The sequence below is a fragment of the Globicephala melas genome, chromosome 13 (assembly GCF_963455315.2).
Source record: "Globicephala melas chromosome 13, mGloMel1.2, whole genome shotgun sequence".
Lineage (NCBI taxonomy): Eukaryota > Metazoa > Chordata > Mammalia > Artiodactyla > Delphinidae > Globicephala > Globicephala melas.
The window spans coordinates 42,529,774-42,548,350 of record NC_083326.1 but is presented as its reverse complement, the minus strand read 5'-3'; the positions used below and the strand labels follow the sequence as shown (position 1 = coordinate 42,548,350).

General features: G+C 38.3%; 1 protein-coding gene across 3 annotated transcripts in view; it reads left to right on the top strand.

Annotated features, from left to right (window-relative positions):
- Window positions 1-18,577, top strand: part of RNF138 (ring finger protein 138) — a 44,105-nt gene that overhangs the window by 4,212 nt on the left and 21,316 nt on the right. For 2 of the 3 annotated variants that reach the window (XM_060310777.2, XM_030876491.3), the window contains exons 3-4: window positions 15,848-16,013; window positions 17,761-17,876. In XM_060310777.2, the coding sequence (XP_060166760.1) occupies window positions 15,848-16,013; window positions 17,761-17,876 (282 nt within the window). Of the gene's footprint in view, window positions 1-13,338; window positions 13,358-15,847; window positions 16,014-17,760; window positions 17,877-18,577 lie in introns of those variants that run through there. The other variant, XM_060310778.2, reaches the window with a different exon arrangement.

Genomic DNA, 18,577 nt, shown 5'->3' with positions numbered 1-18,577 from the left:
GATTGTATGTCCAGTAGTTAAGTGTATGTACGTAGATCTGGAATACATGGAACTAAAGCTGTGAGTATGGATGTAGCCCCTGGAGGAGGAGTATAAATTGAAAGATAACAGAGATCTAGATAGAACAAAGTGCTGGAGAATATATATTTAAATGTAGAGTGGAGAAAAGAACAGCCTGAGAAGGAATGGACAAGAATAGGAAGAAAACCAAGATAGAGTGTGACGGGAAACCGAGAAGAATTTTAAGGAAAGGTAGTCAGCAGTGTCAGATGCCTTAGAGTGGTCAGATGTTTTGAAAAACATGTAAAGATGAATTAAGAATATGAAAGTTGAGCAGGTATGTTTCAGAAGGTACAGACTGGCATAGTGGTAAGGTATTTATCTCTTGTTTTTTTTCCCTTTGTAATCTTCAAAGACTCTTTGAACCAAACCTCCCTTCTCTATTTTGAATGGTTAAAGAAATAACTCTGTACAGTTAGAAGTAAGCTCTATCACAATGAAAATTACATATAATAACAAGTTGATGCCTTGCCAGATTGTTAAAAATGGAAATCTAATCTGTTTGCTTCGGGGCCTATTTTATTTTTATTTTGTTTTTTGGCCATGCCAGGTAGTGTTCGGGATCTTAGTTCCCCAACCAGGGATGGAACCTGTGTTCCCTGCACTGGGAGCGCAGGGTCTTAACCACTGGACCACCAGGGAAGTCCCAGGAAGCATCTTTTAAAATGAGCTAATATAAATCAGCCTCCACTTCTCATTAAGCACAGATTTGTATGATTCTTTATTGACCTGCTTTGGATTATCCAGTCCCTGAATTTTCACTTAATATTTCTTACAATTTGAACACCTTTATTGGTATCCTGTTTGGACAGTCATGCTCTAAATACATATTTTCAAAATATCTTCTTTACTACGTACTTGTTATAAATCTGAAAGCCAGGCTTATATGGTTTCTTGCTGATATAATAATTGCTGCTCTAGGCCATCTTTTTTTAAAAATAAATTTATTTATTTATTTTTGGCTGTGTTGGGTCTTCGTTGCTGTGCATGGGCTTTCTCTAGTTGTGGTGAGTGGGGGCTACTCTTCCTTGCGGTGCGCGGGCTTCTCATTGCGATGGCTTTTCTTGTTGTGAAGCACAGACTCTAGGCATGCGGGCTTCAGTCGTTGTGGCACACAGGCTCAGTAGTTGTGGCTCGTGGGCTCTAGAGTGCAGGCTCAGTAGTTGTGGCTCATGGGCTTAGTTGCTCCGAGGCATGTGGGATCTTCCTGGACCAGGGCTCGAACCCATGTCCCCTGCATTGGCAGGCGGATTCTTAACCTCTGCGCCACTAGGGAAATCGCTCTTTGTACTTCTTATCACAGTTCATAATCATAATATTTTTGGGATCAGACGATTTGACTGATGCCATTCTCACCAGTTAGACTGGAAGCTCTTTTTAACAAGTTTTAAAAATATTTATCTATTTATTTTTGGCTGCATCGGGTCTTAGCTGCGGCACATGGGATCTTTCGTTGCAGCACACGGGCTCTACATTGCGACACGCGGGCTTCTCTCTAGTTGTGGCACGGGCTTAGTAGTTGCAGCGCACAGGCTTAGTTGCCCTGCGGCATATGGGATCTTAGTTCCCCGATCAGGGAGATCGAACCCACATCCCCTGCATTGGAAGGCACACTCCTACTAGACTGTAAGCTCTTAAAAGGCAGCAACCCAGGTCTGCTTGTACTTACCTGAGCCTACTGTATGTATTTGGTATTGAATAAATGTATGAATGGTGGGTTTGTGTTGGGAGACCACAGCTTACTAGCTGTATCACTTGGTCAAGTCATTTAACTCCTTTCAGCCTGTTTTCTTCTCCATAAAACAGGGGTAGAAACAACCTGTTTCACAGGGTTGTTGCAAGGGCCAAATGAGATAATGTTTGTGAATGATAATATATGTATTTTATAGTTTTCAAAACCCATAAAAATATAAAATTATGTTTAGTTTAATAACTATAGCATCTAACACAAAAAGCTAGATTATTATTGTAAACAGAAAGGAGGCTGTTTCAAGTTTTTTGGTCCAGATATTTATTATCGAAGGTATTATTGTGAATGGAGAATATTGTAATTCACAGCTTTAAAGGTACAAAAGGAAATAATATGATTGTCTCTCACAATCACTGTTACCTTATCTATTCTTCCAGAGAACAGCATACTGTATGTATTCTTTTGTACCTTGCTATTTTCATGTTACTGTATTGGAGGTCATTCTATATCAGTACGTAAAGGGCCTTCTTACTCTTTTTTTTTGGTGGGGGGGAGATTGTAGAGTTTTCATTCATTCAGTAAGCCAACACTGAGTGTCCATTATGTGCCAACAATACTAATGTAGATTCTAGGGTTCAACAAGCCAGACAAAAATTCCTGACCCCATGGAACATATTTAGTGTTCTAGTGTTCCATTGTTTTTTTTTTTTTTTTTTTTTTGCGGTACGCGGGTCTCTCACTGTTGTGGCCTCTCCCGTTGCGGAGCACAGGCTCCGGACGCGCAGGCTCAGCGGCCATGGCTCACAGGCCCAGCCACTCCACGGCATGTGGGATCCCCCCGGACCCGGGGCACGAACCTTTGTCCTCTGCATCGGCAGGCGGACTCTCAACCACTGCGCCACCAGGGAAGCCCCATGTTTGATTATTTTTTTAATTATTAAATTATTTATTTATTTATCCAATCTCTTATCTATGGACACTTAGGTTGTTTCCAATCTTTTGCTGTTACAAATAATGGCACATTGATTAAACTTGTATGAATACCATTTCACATGTGAGAGTTTTTCCTATAAGATAAATTTTCTCAAGTGGAATTGCTGGGTCAGAGGGTAAATACAAGGGAATTTGTCAGCTGTGTCACACAAGGATGACTATAGCTCTGTTGAAGTGTTTTGTACATGGAAGGTGCTTATGGTTTTGATTTGAGGACTGTGGATTATATCTTGGGTTAAGTAAAATTTTGGATTAGATTTAGGTAAATTAGCATTCATTGCTTTAACAAATATTAATGAATTCCTACTAGGTGCCCAGCTCTGTGTTATACCTACAGTGGTATACGGTTAGATATGATCCCTGCCTTCAGAACTGGCATTGGTGAGACACATTTTAATTCAAATAAACACTCAGATACGTGTGCAGTTACAAACTCATAGGTTTAAAGAGAGAGTATAAGAAGGGGACCAGATCTAGGTGGGTTGGTGGGTGGATGGGTACGTAGTAAAGACCTTTCTTGAGGAAGTGAAATTGTTGCTGAGATTTGTGATGTGTAGGTGTTAATTTGTGGAGGACTGTGTTTGTGTATAGAGTATTTTGGGGTGAGGGAACATTCTGGGCAAAGACCCTGAGGTAGAAGGAATGTGCAGGGCCTTGTTTTCAATGAAGTAGCATCTTGCCTTCAGTCTCATATAGGTTTATTTATTTTGAAAGTCTTAGTTTCCTTGTTTGTAAAATAAAGGAACTTTTAAAACATTTATTTATTCTTAAGAATTCAAGATTATATAAAGTTTCTGGAACCCTGCCTAAGTGCTCAATAAATAGTTACTGCTGTTTGTATAGATGTCATGTTGCTTTCCACAAAATTGGGCTAATTTACACAGTGCCATTAAGACTATTAAAGTATATCTGTATTCCATCATCTTTGCCAGCATTTTTTTAAAATTTCTCAAGCTTTTTATTTTCTAGTCTTTCTCATTCCCTTAATATAGTTACGTCTCCTCTAACAGCATACATGGCTATCTTTTAAAACAGGAGAAAAAAGAGGCAGAGAGCCAACTCATGTTAACCAACCTTACCCTTAGCTGAGTTAAAAAATGCACAAACCAAACACAGGTCAAAGGAAGCCAGTCTCTTCCCCATGACAGCTCAGAATAAGCCAAATAAACCCCAAGGAAACGGCTACATGGGAAAGCCTTCCCATCATCACAGGGACAGGACAGAAAGTGCATGTGACACAATATCAGGAGAGCTGAGAAATCTCTGGATCTTGCCTGAAAAGGAAAGCAGCTAACAAGATGGTTTTGGAGAGGAGGTGGAAAACAGCGCAGTGGGACACAGAAAGGGCCTTGGGTTTGTAGCCTAGAAACCCCTCTGCAGGGACCTCTGCTGGTCTCCTTTGCACCCCAGATGGGCAGCCTCCTGGGAGCGTCCACCCATCTGGTCACAGCCCACGTCCACCAGTTACTGCAGCATTTGTTGGTTTACTTCTGCGGCGGCTGAAGGGCCCAATTCGTTAGCAAAGGGCAGCAAGGAGTATCTGATTTCTCTCAGGGCTTTCTGGTAAGGCCCGAACTTCGTGTCTGTCCTCATCTGCTGCTGCTGCTGCCTGGCCCCCCAGGGCCTTGGCGTCCAGCGGGGCGTCACTGCTCGGCCCTGCTGGCGGCCCCGGGGCGGGGGTCTTGGGCGGCTGCTTCAAGCCCCTCACAGATCTCCTGCAGCCGCTGCGGGCTGTTCCCAGAGTAGGTCATGGCGGGAAAAGTCTTCGGCCGCATGGTTAGTCCAGTTTCCTTTGACCATAGATACAATCTTGTTAAAGTGTTTTATTAGCTAAAAAGAAAAAAAAAACCCTGTCAGTAGTATCAGTTCGTTGTAAACACACTTTCACAACAATTCCGTTTTTTTAGAAAGCTTTTTTTTAAAAAAATAAATTTATTTTATTTTATTTATTTATTTTGGCTGCGTTGGGTCTTCGTTGCTGGGCACGGGCTCGCTGCTGTGCACGGGCTTTCTCTAGTTGCGGAGAGAGGGGGCTACTCTTCATTGCGGTGGCAACAATTTCGTTTTGAAAATGTTCTTTCCTTCCATTTTTGTAGTTCCTGCAGAGAACTGAACATTTTCCAGAGACTTCATTTTGAAGATCATCTCTACCTCTCGCCTTCTACGCTGCCGTCCGCGGCCGCTTGGCCCTCGGCTCCGGGGCCTCGCGGGGGACGCCGGGGTGGCCGGCGGGCGGGGACCCGGGGCACGGGGCGGATGGGCGGGCGGCCCCATCTTCCAGTGTTTGCGCCGTGGCCCAGCGCGCAGCCCGAGCAGGATATTCGCTATGTTGAGCAATTTTTTTTAAGCAATATTTTGTTAGTTTAATGCAGTTCATAATGGTGTCTAGAAGTCGCTTTAAAATTTTCTTTAGTTGCTAGCAACATATGGCTATGTGCATTTTTCCATATTAAATTTTTATATACTAATTTATAATTTTACTGTTCAGAGTGTGTAGGTACATTTGTGATCATTTCTGTGACGATGATTTAATAATAATCTATTGTAATTTATTACTTATTTTACATTATTTTCCTGTCAGTTGCTTTGTTTTTGGTATATTATTACATTTTCTTATACATTCAGATTTGAGATACTTGATTCTCTTTATCTAAAGTTATAATGCTATTCCATTTTTTCTGTTTCTTGAGTCTTTAAAAAAAGTCCATTTTTGGACTTACCTGGAATCTACTAAGATATATGATGTATGCTTTTGAATCTTTATTAATTTGCCTGTCGTATTTAGTTGACCTCAGTATTTCTTAGAGGGCATTCCTTTTCCATTCTTTTAAAAATCTTTTTAGTATATTTGAATTCTTAAAATAATATGATTCTTTGGGATTCTTCACTTTCATTAATTACTTTTACTATTTTTAGCACAGAATAATATGACTTGTTAAAATGTTTTTGGATATAGTAGTATATATACACAAACTTGCCACAAGTACCTGCATGCACACAATGCTGTAAGTCCCATCAGGGTAGGGATTTTCATCACTTTTGTCCCCTGATATGTCCCTAGTTCTGTTATGTAGTAAGTATTTAATATGTATTTATTAAGTGAATATGCATTATAATATACGGATAAGTTAAACTGTTTATTTTGAGACCACTGTAGATTCACATGTAGTTGTAAAATAATACAGAAATTGTGTACCCTGGCCCAATTTCCCCTAATGGTAATGTTTTGTAAATAAAACCGGGATATCTTCCTTCTTAATAGAGTAAAGATAAAGAAAGTTTCCATCACCACAAAGATCCTTCACATGGCTCATTTATAGCCACACCCACTTTCCTCTTGATCCCACCCTGTGCCTCCTTAACCCTTGGCAAGCACTAATGTTCATATGTTCTCTATTTTTTTTTTAATTTTAATTTTATTTACTTTTTATTTTTTATTTTTGGCTGCGTTGGGTCTTTGCTGCAACACATAGGATCTTTGTTGCGGCATGCAGGATCGCTCATTGAGGCGTGTGGGTTTTCTCTCTCTACTTGTGGGGTGTGGACTTTGTAGTTTGCGGCATGAGGGCTCTCTAGTTGAGGTGCGTGGGCTCAGTAGTTGTGTTGCATGGGCTTAGTTGCCCCACAACAAGTGGGATCTTAGTTCCCCGACCAGGGATCAAACCTGTGTCCCCTGCATTGGAAGGCGGATTTGTTACCACTGGACCACCGAGGAAGTCCCATGTTATCTATTTCCATAATTTTGACATTTCAAGAATCTTAAATATTGCACAATTCTATAAATAACAGTAAAAAACCCACTGAAATGTACACTTTAAATGGGTGAATGGGGTATGGTATGTGACTTAAATCTCAATAGAGCTGTTAGCAAAAAAAGAATGTTAAGTAATGTTATATAAACGGCATCAAACAATATGTAACTTTTTGGAATTTCTTTTTTCACTCAGCATAATTCTCTGGAGATTCAGGTTGTTGTGTGTTTTCATTAGTTCCTTTTATTGGTGAATATGCATCCATACATGGTATGGATGTACCACATTTTGGTTAAACATTCATTCACTGAAGGAGATCTGGAATAGCCAGTTTTTGACTATTACAAATAGAGCTGCTATAAATATTCATGTACAGGTTTTTGTGTGAACGTAAGCCTTCATTCCTCTAGGATAAATGCCCAAGAATGCAATGAATGCAATTAGTGGGTCATATGGTGGTTGCATGGTTTGTCTTTTAAGAAAATGCCAAGCTATTTTCCACAGTATCTATACCATTTTATATTCCCACCAGCAGTGTATGAGTGATCCAGTTTCTTTGCATCCTCGCCAGTGTTTCATGTTGTCATTGTTTTATTTTTTATTATTTTTTTTATAAATTTATTTTTGGCTGCGTTGGGTTTTCATTGCTGTGCGTGGGCTTTCTCTAGTTGCGGCGAGCGGGGGCTACTGTTCGTTGGGGCGCATGGGGTTCTCATTGCGGTGGCTTCTCTTGTTGCGGAGCATGGGCTCTAGGCGCATGGGCTTCAGTAATTGTGACGTGTGGGCTCAGTAGTTGTGGCTCACGGGCTCTAGAGCACAGGCTCAGTAGCTGTGGCACTAGTTGCTCCACAGCATATGGGATCTTCCCAGACCAGGGCTCGAACCCATGTCCCCTGCATTGGCAGGCAGATTCTTAACCACCGCGCCACCAGGGAAGTCCCTGTCATTGTTTTAAATTTTAAGCCATTTCAATCTGTGTAGTGATACCTCATGATTTTAATTTGTATTTTACTAATGGCTAATGATGTTGAACATCTTTTCATGGGCATGTTTACTACCGGTATATCTTAGGTTAAAATCATGTCTCTTCAGTGTCTTTTGCCTATGTTTTAATTGGATCATTTGCTTTCTAACTTTTGAGCTTTGAGACTTCTTTTATTTTATTTTATTTTTTTTGCGGTATGCGGGCCTCTCACTGTTGTGGCCTCTCCCATTGCGGAGCACAGGCTCCGGACGCGCAGGCTCAGCGGCCATGGCTCACCGGCCCAGCTGCTCCGCGGCATGTGGGATCCTCCCGGACCAGGGCACGAACCTGTGTCCCCTGCATCGGCAGGTGGACTCTCAACCACTGCGCCACCAGGGAAGCCCTGAGACTTCTTTATGTATTCTAGATACTACTCCTTTGTTAGGTATATGATTTACAAATATTTTTTTCCGGGTCTTTGTTTTGTTTTGTTTTGTTGCGGTATGCGGGCCTGTCACTGTTCTGGCCTCTCCCGTTGCGGAGCACAGGCTCTGGACGTGCAGGCCCAGCCGCTCCGCGGCATGTGGGATCTTCCCGGACCGGGGCACGAACCCGTGTCCCCTGCATCGGCAGGCGGACTCCCAACCACTTCGCCACCAGGGAAGCCCTTTTTTCCAGTCTTTGGATTGTCTTTTTATCTACTTAACAATCTTTTTTGCCCAGCAAACATTTAAAAATTTTTATGAAGTCCACTTTGTCAGTTTTTCCTTTTATGGAATGTGTTTTTAACATTAAGTCTAAGAACTCTGTGTAGCTCTGTATTGTGAATATTTTCTATTTTTTTCTCAAAGTTTTATAGTTTAATGCTTCACATTTAACTCTGCATATTGGTTTCCTAGGGCCACTGTAACAAACTACCACAAACTTGGTGGCTTAAAACAACATAAATTAATCTTTTCACAGTTCTAGAGGCTAGAAGTTTGAAATCAATTTCAGTGGACCAAAATCAAGGTGTTGGCAGGGCCTCGAGGAGCTGGGGGCACATCACTCCAGTCTTTGCCTCCATCTCAATATGGCTTCTCCTGTGTGTTTTTGTCAGATCTCCCTTTGCCTCTCTTATAAAGACACTTGTGGTGACATTTAGGACCCACCTGGATAATTCCAGCTAATTTCCTCATCCCCAAATCTTTAACAATAATCAGATCTGTTACAATATGAGGTGATATTAACTTGTTCTGGGAATTAGGAAGTGAATGTATCTTTGGATGGCCATTACCCAGTTTACTATAGTCTATGATCTGTTTTGAGTTAATTTTTTTTTTTTTTTTTTTTTTTACGGTACGTGGGCCTCTCACTGCTGTGGCCTCTCCCGTTGCGGAGCACAAGCCCCGGACGCGCAGGCTCAGCGGCCATGGCTCACGGGCCTAGCTGCTACGCGGCATGTGGGATCTTCCTGGACCGGGGCACGAACCTGTGTCCCCTGCATTGGCAGGCGGACTCTCATCCACTGTGCCACCAGGGAAGCCCCCTCTGCCTTTTTTTTTTAAACAGAAATGGTAGCATAGTATACATATAGATTGTATTCATATTTGCTTAAAGTATTTCCCTTAGGGAATATAAAACATAAATAAAGCTAAAATATTTTTTAACAATTATTGTAATGAGTAGTGTGTATTTTTTTCAGGCTAAGTTAAAACTTTTAAACGTGAATGCGTCTGTAACCTATATAGAGTATTCTTTTGGATGTGTACATTTGAGTGTTGTGCCCCAACCCTGTTTTTCCCATGAGCTCTGTGGTTTTTATTGGATGATTTTGCATAGTGCAGTGACTTCTAGGAATGTGTGTGACACTTTACAGCAGAACTGAGTCTTTCAGAGAGCTTTTCTGAGTCTTTATATTTCTATGTCAGCTAAAAGAAAGCTGGTATAGAAATATTAATATCAGACCATTTAATTCAGATAGCATTACAAAAAAGAGAGTCATTTCATGTGGATAAAAGGAATAATCATGAACTTTTTTGCAGCTACCAACATAACTTTAGATGAAAACTGACAGAATTGTTGGGAGGAATTGACAGACCCACAGTTTTTTGCCCTTTCAGGAGGAACTGATTTTCACTGAAAATCACATAATGAAGAACACCTTTAAAATAGGAAGAGAATTTGGATGTTGAAAGCACATGATCATTTCAATAGATGCTAAAAGCATTTAATAGAGTTCAGCCTTTCATTGTAAAATGTCATAGCAAATTAGGAATAGGATGGAACTTACTTTTATTCTAATTAAGGGTAGCTTCCCTAAAATCTATAGTAAATGTACTGAATAGTAGACCCTATGTGCTTTTCTAGTCAAGAACTAGACAAGGGTATTTATATCCTCCCTACCATTTAACATTGTATTTCAGGCTTTAGGCAATTCAGTGAGAAAAGAAGAAATAAGGTATACAAAGATGGAAAAAGAGATAAAATTGTCATAATTTGTAGATGATAAAACTACATCTAAAACCTAAGAGAAACGACTAACTAACAAATGATTAGAACTACTAAGAATGTACAGAGAGGTTTCTGGATATAAGAACAACAGACAAAAGTCGGTAACATTTTTTTATACCAACAGTAATCAGATAAAAAATTAATAGAAAGAATCCTATTTATAATGCAACAAAAACTATAAATAGTTTATAAATAATTAGACTATTATAATCTAGTAAAAATGTCAAGACTTCTGTAGGGAAAGTTGAAAAACTACTGAAAAGCATAAGAAATCTGAATAGGTGGAGAGACATGACATGTAACCATGCAATAAAATTAAGATGCCAGTTCTCCCTCAGATGATTCTAAAAAAGCTAATGCAATTCCAATAAAGTCTCAACATCATTGTTTTGGTAGAACTTGAAAAACTGATTAAAAAGTCATAATGATGTGTTAATGACCATGAATAACTGAGAAAATTTGGAAAAAGTAGAACATAGAGATAGAACCAACCCTGCTAGATACCGTGACGTAGTATTATGAAGTTATAGTAATTAAAATGGTATGGTATTAATTCAGCAGTAGATAAATGATCAGTAGGACATATACTAGAGAGCCCAGTAATAATTCCATACATGTATTAGAACTCTGATAGATATGACATGGCAAATCGGGGAAAAGATGGCTTATTCAGTAGAATGGTATTTGGATAATGGCTTTGCATATGAAATCTCTATTGTTTACTGTACATAGAGGTATTTTTAGGTGAATTAAAAACTTAAATGTGATGAGCAAAACTTAAACTTCTTAGAAGGCAATGTAGGGAAATATCCCTGATCTTGAGAAGAGGAAGGCTTAAGACTATGAGCACAAACCGTAATTTTAGGAAAAGGTGATGAATTTAGACTATATTAAAAATTAAAAATTTTCCATATCAAAAGACCACAAACAAGGTTAGAGACAAGTGATAACAGACTCAACAGTGATAACATTCTGTTGTTATACAAGATTATATCAGAACGGATTGGTTTATATGTATTTTTTTCCCCTGCACATTGATGTTTTGAGCCATTAGCAAATGGTTACATTAGCTGAAGAGAAGTACACTAAAACTCAGTTGAATATAGCAAGCCACAGAATTGTACACTACTGTACGAAACACACAACCTACATTTTTTTCTTGGTTCGGTTTGGCCATGAGATCTCTCTGGAATTTATCAGCTTTAATCACTCCTTTCTAACCCCTCACCTCTTTTTTTTAAGCTTTAGAGTAAAATGTTTATTAAGAACGTAAATGTCTTTTAAAACGTGTTAGTATTTTTATTAGGGTTGTTTGCGGTTTTTTTTGTTTTTTTTTTGTTTTTTTGTGATACGCGGGCCTCTTACTGTCGTGGCCTCTCCCGCTGTGGACCACAGGCTCAGGACGCGCAGGCTCAGCGGCTATCACGGGCCTAGCTGCTCTGTGGCATGTGGGATCTTCCCGGACTGGGGCACGAACCCGTGTCCCCTGCATCAGCAGGCGTACTCTCAACCACTGCGCCACCAGGGAAGCCCTGTTTGGGTTTTTGTTAGTTCTCTGATGACAGTGTTCTCCGGGCAGTTAGTCTACCCCAACCATTTTTTCCCCACAAGCCCTGTAAGTTTTAGTGTGCAGTTTTGCAGAATGTGTCGTTTCTCGGTATTGTATTTATTGCATTATCAGAAATGCCTAGGGTTCAAAAAGCAAATAATTTAGTAGCCAGAAGATGAAATTCTAGGTTATAAGTCACTTTCCCTCAGAACTTTGAACACATCATTCTATTGTTTTGTCATCTGTTTGTTATTGCTGATGAGATTGAAGCTAATCTGATTCTCTTTCCTTAGTACGTGATCTGTTTTTTATTCCCTCTCTGGAAGCTATTAGAAGTTGAAAAAATAATTATTTAAGATTTTCTAGTGATCCGGATGAAAATCTTTCAGAAATTCATTGTACTGGTCATTTGGTCGTCTCTTATTTTGCAGACGTATTTTTTTAGCTCTGGAAATTTTCTAGCGATTTTTTTTTTTCGGTTTGTTTTTAAGCCCAGTTAGAAGATTAATTTAGCTATTTTTATAACAGTTTAAACATATTTACCCTTGTTTTTACTCCTAATTGAAAAAAATTAAGTGTAGTATTCCTAACAGAAAAGTGCCCCATCATAAAAGTCAGCTCAGTGAATTTTTTTCAAACTGAGCACACCTATGTGTTCAACACCCATACCAAGCAATAGAACTCCAGAACTCCATTACCAGCATTTCAGAAACTCCTCAATTCTCCAAGGAGTGTATCCCACTTCTTCCAGGACACCACTATTTTGACTTTTAACAATATAGTTTTACCTGCTCTTTGATCTTTATAAAAATAGAATCATACACCATTATAGGGCAATTATACTCCAATAAAGATGTAAAAAAAAAAAAAGAATCATGCAGCTTGTAGTCTTTTGCATTTGGCTTCCAAAGCTTAACATACATCCAAATTCATTCTTATTACGGTATACTATAGTTTTAATTTTGTGGATATGCTGTCATTGTTTATGCATTTTTCTGTTGATGGACATTTGTATGGTTTTCAGCTTTTGGCTATTACAAATAGTGTGGCAATGAACTTTCTAGGAAATTTCTTCTGATGAGATATGCAAGTCAGTTGGGTATATACTTTGGAGTGGAATTACTTGGCTATATTAGATACTGCCAAATGGTTGTATTAATTTTCAAAATGGTTGTATCAGTTTACACTTTCATAGCATTGAATGCAAGTTTAGGTTGGTTTCACATCCTCCTCAACACTTGGTATTTTCCACCTTTTTCATTTTGGTCATTCTGGTGGGTATGTAGTGTTATATACTATTTCAGGTATTGAATAAGTGGGCTTTGAAATTTTGGTTTATTTTATCCACTCCCCCTAAATACAGCTTATGTTTGTACACCCAGGTTTCAAAAAATCTTTTAATATTCTGTGTTTATATTTTACTTGTAATTGTTAAATTAGCCAGCATATTCACTAATTTACCTGCTAATAGTTACTAACCTGCTTCATTTCGTTCACTCAAGCTACATCAATTTTATGCATGGTTATCTCTGTGTAATGAATTTTGTTGGTGTGAACTTTGTTGACAGTTTCAATTTTTATTTAAAGAGGAAGGTTTAGCTTAATAGTTTGGTGATAGTTTTACCTTTAGCTCTTTAATTACTGTTTTCTCTTTGGTAATTTATTAGACTTGGCTTCTGTAACATTATTTACTCTTGGTTCTTCTGTTTCTTTGAACCTTCCTTTAATGTTTATATCTCTCTAGATTGTTTCTTTAGTGTTCTTCTTACCTTATCTGCTCTCCATATTCTTCCCCCCAATTTTCAGATCCAATTTTCCACTTGTTTGCTGGATAACACGCATTGAGCTTTTTGTAGGTACTTTATTTTTTTAATACATTTATTGATTGATTGATTGATTGATGGCTGTGTTGGGTCATTGTTGCTGCGCTTGGGCTTTCCCTAGTTGTGGCGAGCGGGGGCCAGTCCTTGTTGTGGTGCGCAGGCTTCTCCCGTTGCGGAGCACAGGCTCCAGGCGCACAGGCTTCAGTAGTTGTGGCACATGTGCCTAGCTGCTCCTCGGCATGTGGGATCCTCCCAGACCAGGGCTTGAACCTGTGTCCCCTGCATCGGCAGGCAGATTCTTAACCACTGCGCCAGAAGGGAAGCCCTGTAGGTACTTTAAACTTGCGTTTTTCTGTTAAACCAACTCTTCTAGTATTTTTCAGTTTGGTTAATACAGTCACCTTTTACTCAGTCTTCTAAATTAGAAATGCTTTTCTTTCTCATTCTCTCACAAGTAATTGTCAAAAAATTATATTTTATTTTTTAACCTAGGATGCCCCCTTCATACACAGTCACAGACATTGAGAACTATGTCTCTAAAATAGAGACCCTCTGTCCCTCCTTCCTACTCCTGCCTTAATGTAGACCGTATCATGATCTAGACTATTGTTCCAGTTAGTCTTGTGGGGTTTTTTGTTTGACTCTCCTTTCTTCTTTTTTTCCTTTTTACAGTCCCCCTGATTAAAGAATGCAAACACTGAGTGAAACAAAGAATTTAAATTAAAAATGTATTACCCCAAATTTACAAAACATATAAACAGAATTTCAGTTTTTAATTTAAACAATTAAACTTAAAAATGATGGTCTTTGTAACTTTGTGGTATTTATACTTGTGAAGTTATTAAAGCTCAAAATGGCATTCAGAGTTTTGGGACACCCTCACTAAGGATTTTGTTAAGTATTGACAAATTGCTATTCAGAAATGTACAGCACGGGGCTTCTCTGGTGGTGCAGTGGTTGAGAGTCTGCCTGCTAATGCAGGAGACGTGGGTTCGAGCCCTGGTCTGGGAGGATCCCACATGCCGCAGAGCGGCTGGGCCTGTGGGCCACAACTACTGAGCCTGTGCGTCTGGAGCCTGTGCTCCGCAACAAGAGAGGCTGCTATAGTGAGAGGCCCACGCACCGCGATAAAGAGTGGCCCCTGCTTGCCCCAAGTGGAGAAGGCCCTCGCACAGAAATGAAGACCGAACACAGCCCAAAATAAATAAATTAAAAAAAAAAAAAAAGAAATGTAGAGCACTCATTTCTTTATGTCTCCTTTAACACTGGATATTATAATTTTTTTTAAACTAGTGTTTTGACAACTGAAAAATGTATTTTTGTCTTGTTTACTTTGCATTTCTTTGACTCCTGGTTATGATGAATATTTTCCATGTTTTAAAGTATTGGTGATCACTTCTAATGCTACCTTAGTGATATTAGCTACTATTTATCAAGCACTTTGCTGACTCAAAAATAACTGTCTTGAGCGTTTTATTACATTACCTATCTTAATCCTGTGAACAACCCTATCAAGTGTAGATGCTTATTGTATGTGTGAGGAAACTGATTTTCAAGGAGAGTGACTTGCTCAGCGCCTGGTTAGTAAACTCAGTGTGATCTGTTATCACACTATTACCTCGCAACTTTTTTGTTAGTATAGATGTGGAAGATTAGTATATTTGTATTTATAGGGGGTTGAATTAAATGTATAATTATTCTAGAGCCCAGGTACAGATGGCTGTGATTTTTTTTTTTTTTTTTTTTTTGCGGTACACGGGCCTCTCAATGTTGTGGCCTCTCCCGTTGCGGAGCACAGGCTCCGGATGCGCAGGCTCAGCAGCCATGGCTCATGGGCCCAGCTGCTCCGCGGCATCTTCCCGGACCGGGGCACAAACCCGTGTCCCCTGCATCGACAGGCAGACTCTCAACCACTGCGCCACCAGGGAAGCCCAGGATTCTTAAGTATTTCTCAAATTATATTCCATTGCACACTGTTGTGGGAATTTTCATATATCCTGACCACAGAAGTTTGGGCAACACTTGGTTTCCTTAGCAGAGAAACCTTAATAACTTTGAATAATCCTTGAATTTTGGAAATCAGTTTCTGTAGGAGACCTATTCATATCTTGTAGAACAACATCTTGAAGTACATCAGTTTGAGACAAAGCTGATGTGTGGTCCATTCTCTCATTTTGTAAGGGGAGGAAATGGAGATCCATTGTGGTTAAGCGTGTTGCCTGAAAATCACACAGCTGCTAAACAACACAGGATAAGATGCAGTTTTCCTTTGTACCATGCTTCCCCTGATAATGTTATATAATATTTATTTTTCCTGTATTATGTTAAAAGTAGTTTCTTTAGTATTCCCATCTAGTCCAGACATTAGTCTTACACTGAGAAATTCATATACAGTTTTAAAAAATTCTAGATTTATGTACATACAAATAGCCTAGCATGATTACATACCCATAACTGCTGTGTTTATTGAAATGAAAAGAGTACTTTTTTCTGTAGTTAACCTGTCACAAATGTTTGGTTTAGTTTCTGTAGAAAATGTTTCCTGACTGCAATGAGAGAAAGCGGAATACATTGTCCCCTGTGTCGTGGAAATGTGACTAGAAGGGAAAGAGCATGTCCTGAACGGGCCTTAGACCTTGAAAATATCATGAGGAGGTTTTCTGGTAGCTGCAGATGCTGTGCAAAACAGGTAGAGTAAATGTGACATAGTTCTTTGAAAGTCAAGTTTCTACTCTGAAATTTCTGTTTGACTTGTCTTGGTGGGTACTGTTTTGAAGAGAAATTATTTAGGTTGAGAATTGGGTAGAAAAGGCCAGAAAAGCTGTGGCTGTAGATCTTACTAGATTATAAACTTACTGAGAACAGAGACCGAAAGATAGATACAGTCTCTGAATTTGCCGTAATTTTTAGCGTGGCATTTTTTTCAAAATAAACACTCGTTGATTACCTGCTAAATGAACTGAATGAACAGACTGGCATTTAACTCATTGAAGCCCCATTCTGGAACAGATTCAGCCCTTGAATAGTTTTTCTGGTGGTAGTATCATTATTGCAATTTTGCAGGTAGAAATGGGCCAAATGGATTTATGTAGTCAAGGGGGAACTCTCTAGCTGCCCACTGTACTTGGATGTTTATGTATTTATCTAAGAAATCACAAAATACTTGGCAGAAGACTTTGCCTTTTAAGGAACAGGTGTAAAAAATCAGGTATTGGCAAATAACTGGCATTAATTCTCCAGTCTGGATTTTATTCTACCGTTTGGAGAGGGATTGAAATGGTGAGAGGTGGTTAGGCTTTGAGTATATTCGTTTATTATGGATTTATCACAACCACTTTTTCAAACAGCTAATAAAGTCAGTGAGCAAAAAAACCAGTTGCTGTTTCATGCATTCACACAAGACATATCTGCTTTTCCATGTCTTTGAGGGAGGTGTTAACTGACAGGGCAATGAAGTGAAGCTGGAAAATACACTTGAGAGATTTCTGGCTCTGCTCCTCAGAGAGAAACTGAAAAATGTTCCAAGTGTTAACTTGGGAACTTAGTTTTTTAAAGCACTTTCTAACTCTGCCAGGTTGCAGTAGTTAAATAAATAAAAAGATGCCCAGTGCTATGAGGCAACCTCTTAATACTTTTAATATTATTTTTTGTCTATTAGTGGTATTTTTTTTTCAGGTGTAAAATTATTTGTTAATTTTTATGGTGAGTTTACAGACAGTTGGACTCATCTCCATTGTCTCTGAATCTAATGGAGAGAAACTTACTGCTTATTTTCAGCTCCTACTTAAGAATTAAATCATTTACTTAAAAAAAAAAAACAAAGACCTCTTGTTTAAATGGAATATTTTGTTATCTATTTCTGCCTTGTTTTTTTCCTTCTTGTTGGCAATATCTCAAGTCTTATGAGTTCCTTTTTATATTAAAAGTCATATTACATTAAACATTTTTTAAATGTTTTATTATCGTAAAATATATAACGTAAAACGTACCTTTTTTTTAGTTTTATTTTATTTTTTTTATAAGTGAAAGATTGTGGTAAACTTTTTTAATACAATATATGTCCATTTGGTAAGAAAACATGATATGTATATACATACACACAATCTGTATGAAGCATCAAATGAACAATTAGAGTGCAGTATCATGAATGGTAAGGTAGAAAACGTACCATTTTTAAGTGTACAATACAGTGGTTTTAAGTACATTCATAACATTGTACAGCAATCACCACTATCTATTTCCAGAATTTTTTGATCATCCCAAACAGAAACTCTGTACCTGTTAAATTGTAACTTGCCGTTCCCCCACCCCCACCCCGACCCCTCTAGTAACCTGTATTCTACTTTATCTCTGAATTCTGTTCTACCTCATATAAATGGAATCATGTTATATTTGTTCTTTTGAAAGTCACATTACATTTAATCAATAATTTACAGATTAAATTCTATCGCATGAGACATCATTACAAATCTTGTAAGAAGTACCAAGATGAATATGGTGTTTCTTCTGTCATTCCCAACTTTCAGATCTCTCAAGATTCAGTAGGGAACAGGTAAGCAATATTTATTCTTATAGTTTTTATTTTTATAGTTAAAATGGAAACTTTGCAGAGACTGTATAAAGTGTTTTTGTGTATGTGTGGGTGTTTGTGTTTTTAAAGTAAATTGCCTTTGTCCTCATAAGTTTGTTTGATGCATGTAAAATGACATCTGGGAGATTGACTTTATGCTAGACTTAAGCTTATGCTATGTAAAAATCATTCTAAGAAACTTTACATGTCTGAATAAAAAGTAGATCTGTGAATTGAATGTTTTCTTTTGCAACTGAAATTACTTGAAAGCTAGAGAAAATCCCTTTCAGTAATGTACTTGCAAACTAGAATCCTTTTACTCTCTAAGAATAGAATTGTTTGAAATTTTTATTTTGATAAAATGTCATGTAAAAGTGAGATTTGGTACGATTAAATTTGTAGTTCTATTTTAGTCTCAATTCTTTTAAAGCTAGGTTTTGGCTTGATTTGTATCTTATTGTCTCAGGTTTATGTACATTAAACATTTTTATGAAATGTATTTTATGAATAAGAATGGCCAGAATGCACATGTGTGGTTTAAAAAATAGTGACAAAACAAATACCTAAGCCGGGTCAAAAATTATAACATTTTTCAGGACCTTATTTTTTTAAAAATAAGTTTATTTTATTTATTTATTTATTTTTGGCTGTGTTTGTTGCTGCACGCGGGCTTTCTCTAGTTG